At 38.6% G+C, this 5,111-nt stretch overlaps 1 gene segment (V, D, J or C); it reads left to right on the top strand.

The window, feature by feature from the left end:
- The first annotated feature begins 874 nt into the window (after nucleotides 1–874).
- LOC113831136 lies at nucleotides 875–4,192 on the top strand. The segment is given in 2 exon segments: nucleotides 875–974; nucleotides 3,882–4,192. Coding segments are annotated over 2 exon segments (411 nt in total).
- Nucleotides 4,193–5,111: the final 919 nt, after the last annotated feature.

The following is a 5,111-nucleotide window of genomic DNA, read 5'->3' as shown; positions in this document are numbered from 1 at the left end:
TAAATATATATATGTATATATATTCATATATATATATATTCATATATATATGAAATAATCTTCCCTCTGACATTAGGTTTACATTTTTCCCCCTAAGAAAGATCTGTGGATGTGATAATCCTGATTGCCATTGTATGCAACCTTATTTATAAGATTAAAGTACTATTACAGATGTCTTTAGTCATTTGAGCTCAAGCTGAAGCACAGTGAGGCCCTTATGCCTTCATTGATGGCTTTGAGAACAGAGCAAGGTAGTGAGGATTGCCGTGTGAACACTGATGTGCATATTGGGCTTTGCAGCTGGATACCAATGATCACCAAAGGCTGTTCACAATCAAGAGACACAGCGGAGGGAAGGAGGAGGTGCCATACAGTGCTAGATTAGTATGTTAATTTTGTAAGTCTGTCCTCCATGAATCAGTATGAGATAAGATGTTTTGCTTGTGCTAGCCCACAGTTAGTGTTTGTCCTTACTGTCAGCACAGGGAACTAATAAACTAAATCATTTGTAAATTATTTCTGAATTTTCACACATTTCTTTCAACTTGATACATATTTTATTCCAAGTGTTATTGAAATATTGACTCATATTTCTAGTTTTATGACTGAAACTAAACTGTAATATTAAGCAATTGTCAGTCTTAAAATATAATATACCTCTCCTGTTTCACTATACTACTACTGTAAGCAAAAGACACAGAAGTTCAGCTTCTATGAGAAGCCTTTACTTCAAAGATCTCCAACTGTTTATACATGAGCATGAAAGCCCATGTGAATTTTGTGAAACCAAGGGACATGCCTGTCCTTTTTAGTGGGAAACCACAGACAGTTAATCCCGGTAAAGAATGGGTGTTAGATCATTCTTTCATTGTACATGGCAGTTGGAAACAGAACAAATAGAGAAATCAGGAAGTTTGCAACTGAAACCACAACACTTTGTAGCCTGTGTGAGATTAATATTGTTATAGCACAAGGTATGCATGGGTCCTGCATCTGTGGGTCAGAAGTGTGGACTAACATCCTTGATTCATATAGATGGCCTTCCTAAGATATTCACACTGGTATTTGAGCATCAACAATAATAATAAGGGCCTAGATAATGTAAAAAGAAATATAGACACATCAAAAGTAGCAACAGACTGTAAAGAATTTAAAATGATTTATTGTTTGATTGATTTAATGTTTTTAATATGTGTGCATTTGTGAGTGGGTGTGTGCATTTGTGATTAGAGAACACTTTGCATAAATCAGTGCCATATAGAAATGAATACTTTGTATTGGTATGCATTTTGAAATATTGATACAAATTTAAGATCAATTTCTTATATGTATATTTTCCCTCTTGTTCAGATATTGTGTTTACACAGCTCATTTCCTTCCACTATGGTTGTACCCAGTAAACTCATATTGGTTGTCTTGGCAGCAAGTGCCACTATATAGTGAGCATAAACACACTTTTCCAGGAATGGAATCTCGCATATACAAATGAAACCTAGCTTCTCTTTCTTTATTTGTCACTTTTCATAGATTCTGTGAACATTCTGTTAAATTTTATTACTTTATTTAAAAAATTGGCCTGAATGTGGTAGCACATGATTTTAAACCCAGCATTCAGGAGGCAGAGTCAAGTGGATTTCTGTCCCCTCAAAGGCATCCTGCTCTACAAAATCTTCCAGGAAAGCCAAGGCTTCATAGAAAAGCCATGTCTCAAAAATCATCAAAAATATTGTTTGGGTTTGGTTACTTAAAGATAGCCATTCACTATGTAGTTTCAGTTGTCCTAGAGTTCTCTATGTAGGCTATTTGGCCTACATAAACAAAATAAAAAGAAGAGTGAAACATTCAGAGAAAATGAAGCAAAACAAAATAAAAAGTGCAGGCAAAGAAAGCCACACAGCATGGAATTTGTTTTGTGTTGGCTGTCTCCTCCTGGGCATGAGGCCTGCCCTAGAGTGTTTTTGATATTACTAGTGACATTCCGGTGGCAAATACTGATGCTCCCTTTTCCAGAAATTACTTGTTACAGTAACTTTTTGGCTAATGTTTGAATTTGTGTCCACTAGTCTTTCTGGGAGCTGTAAATTTTATTTGATCACAGCCTGTGCTTGTTTTGTGCATGCTGTCATAATCTCTGTGAATTCATATATGAATCAGCCCTGATGTTTCTGGAAGACACACTTTTGTTGGAGTAATCTACCGGTGGTGATATATTATTTATGATATAGTAAATCCACTAGATATTAAAATGCAAAGCTAGCACATACGACAAGCCATGTAGTGGTGACACACATCTTTAATTCCAACAGCCATATTAGTTACCCATAGAGGCCTAGTAGTGGTGGCACACACCTTAATCACAGGACTCAGGAGACAGAGGCAGAGGATCTCTGTGAGTTCAAGACCACTATGTGCTTCAGGAGAGTGAATCAGTCTAAAGAGTAACAGATCTAAGAACTTTAGTCCCAGGACTTGGGATAACATTCACTAGGCAGGTGGAGACAGGAATATTATGGCTGGACAGAGAAAGGTATATAATGCAGGAAAAGTCATGAATTCAGGATTGCAGCCTGAAGCCTGGTGGAGAGAAGCGCAGACTTCAATGTACTCTGAGGATTCATCGAGACAGGATTGCCTAGTAAGCTTGGTAGAAGTAAGAGCTACTGGCTTGGCTGCTTTGCTTTTCTAATCTTCAGCTGGAACCCCAATATCTGTCTCTTTCTACATATTCTGCAAATTCCCAGGGTCTTGAGGAGAGTGGTTTCACAAGGAAAGTTCATGCAGTACATCTTGCTTAAACATGGATACACTGAAACATAATCCACTCAGCAGTATCACTAATGAGTTCTTCTATCTTGATTCATTAATAATTTTTGAATAAATTTTTGCCTGTTCCCATTCCTGAAAATCCATCCAACTATACCTGTGCCATTTGGATATGATTTTTATGTCAGATAAGTAATAGGCAGGTTTTCATGAATTTCCTTGGAAGTACACAGTCTTTCCTCACTGATCTTCACTGATCCTAAATCGATGACAAACTTTCTTTTACATTCTAGTTTGTGCTCATTCTGTAATTTTTGTTTTGTTTTGCCTTGTAATTTTCTAAAATTTTACATGTCTGTTATATTAAGAGAGTTGTGCAGCATAGTATTTTCCTTTCTAGACACCAATATATTCATCAATATGTCTCTATGAGTCAGTCTGCTGAGGAAATATGGGAAGGGGTGGCTTCCTGTGCAATCTAAGAAGGCAATCATTGAGGTTATATCTGTATCCTCAGCCTTTATGGTGGAAACCCTTGGATAAAGAGTTCTTCATGAATTCATGTCTACATACTATGCCCAGAGTAGGCAAGTCCTTCTGATCTTAATCAGAAAGTGTTTGATGATTACAGTCTGAGAAAAGTCATGTGGAAATAGACATAGTAGACCTCAATAGGCTCAGTGGGGATTTATAGGATCCTCTGAAGATTCTGGACACTGAGCTGACAACACAACTACCTATCTCTTTATGATTGTTAAGGATTCAACAGGTTCAGTAGCTGGTACCACTGTTGTCCTTTGGGCAGCCTCAAGAAGGAAGTGATACCCAGACATTTGAGGGCACACTCACATAAGAATAGATTTGCTTGGCCAAGAAAAATTTGCATGAAGGGTCGTGTCAGTTCTCTGAGAATTTTTGAAGGATAAGAGAGACCTACACCATGACTGTCTCAGCAAAGCTCATCAGTGACTACACTATGGACTGGATTCCCCTCCTCCTCTTCTTCCTTCATTGAACAGGTCAGGAGTCCTCTTCACCCTGAACCCAGTTCAGGGACATCCAGACACATTCCCCTCTGTTCTCTCACCTCAGTACATAATGTGTTTCTCTGTTTTCAGGGTCTTTCTCTCAACCAGTGCTGACTCAGTCACCCTCTGCCTCTTCCTCCCTGGGAAACTCAGTCAAAATCACCTGTACTCTGAGTAGTCAGCACAGCCACTACGACATTGTTTGGTACCAGCAACATCCAGACAAGGCTCCTAAGTATGTGATGTATCTTCAGAGTGATGGAAGCCACAGCAAGGGGGATGGGATTCCTGATCGCTTCTCTGGCTCCAACTCTGGGGCTCATCGCTACTTAAGCATCTCCAACATCCAGTCTGAAGATGAAGCTGACTATTACTGTGGTACAGGTGATAGCACTGGGTGACCACAGTGAGCTATTTGAATGAGGAAGCAAGACAAGAACTGTTTTGCTGCATTGCTGCGTAGTTTTGCATATAGTAGTGAGTAGCAATATCTGTAGTACTTAGCTATCACATTCATGGATGTTTTTTGCTTAATACTCAGAGGATAGATTTAGCACTCCCTGCTGAACTCCTGGAGAAAGAGGTGAAAAATCCAGGGATTGTATAGAATGCAATGCTCTGTACTACTGATGGCTATGAAAAAGTAAAAAGTAGTGTGCACACTGGTGAGGCTCTCAATGTTACCTCATCAAGATAATAGGAATGTCTTTTATTCAAAAGATAGCTTTTTCATGGAAGGTACCCTTGAATGAACTGGTACAGGAGACCACTTCTTGAATACAATACCAGGAACAAAGACACTGAGATTGATAATTAATAAATGGTACGTCCTGAAACTTTAAAGTTTTTCTAAGACAAAGAAAAACAGTCAGGAAGACAAAACGGTAGCCCACTGAATGGGAAAAAACCTTCAAAACCCCACAGCTGAAAGATGTCTGATCTCCAAAATATACAAAGAAATCAAGAATCTAGTCACCAAACCACCAACTGATCCAATTAAAAAGTTGGGTACAGAAATAAATGGAGAATTCTCAATAGAGGAATCTAAAATGGCTCAAAGACACCTAAGAAAGTGCTCAACATCCTTGGCCATCAGGGAAATGCAAATGAAAACAACTCTGAGATATAATCTTGCTCCTGTCAGAATAGCTAAAAATCAAAAACACCAATATCAGTTTATGCTGGGGAGAATGTGGAGAAAGGGGAACACTTCTCAACTGCTTGTGGGAATATAAACGTGTACAGCCACTTTGGAAATCAGTATGGCAGTTTGTCATTAAAATGGGAATCAGTCTACCTCAAGATCCAGCAATTCCACTC

This window comes from Cricetulus griseus, chromosome 4 (assembly GCF_003668045.3).
Source record: "Cricetulus griseus strain 17A/GY chromosome 4, alternate assembly CriGri-PICRH-1.0, whole genome shotgun sequence".
NCBI lineage: Eukaryota > Metazoa > Chordata > Mammalia > Rodentia > Cricetidae > Cricetulus > Cricetulus griseus.
The sequence above is the reverse complement of the archived record's forward strand: the minus strand, read 5'-3'. Positions and strand labels throughout refer to the sequence as shown.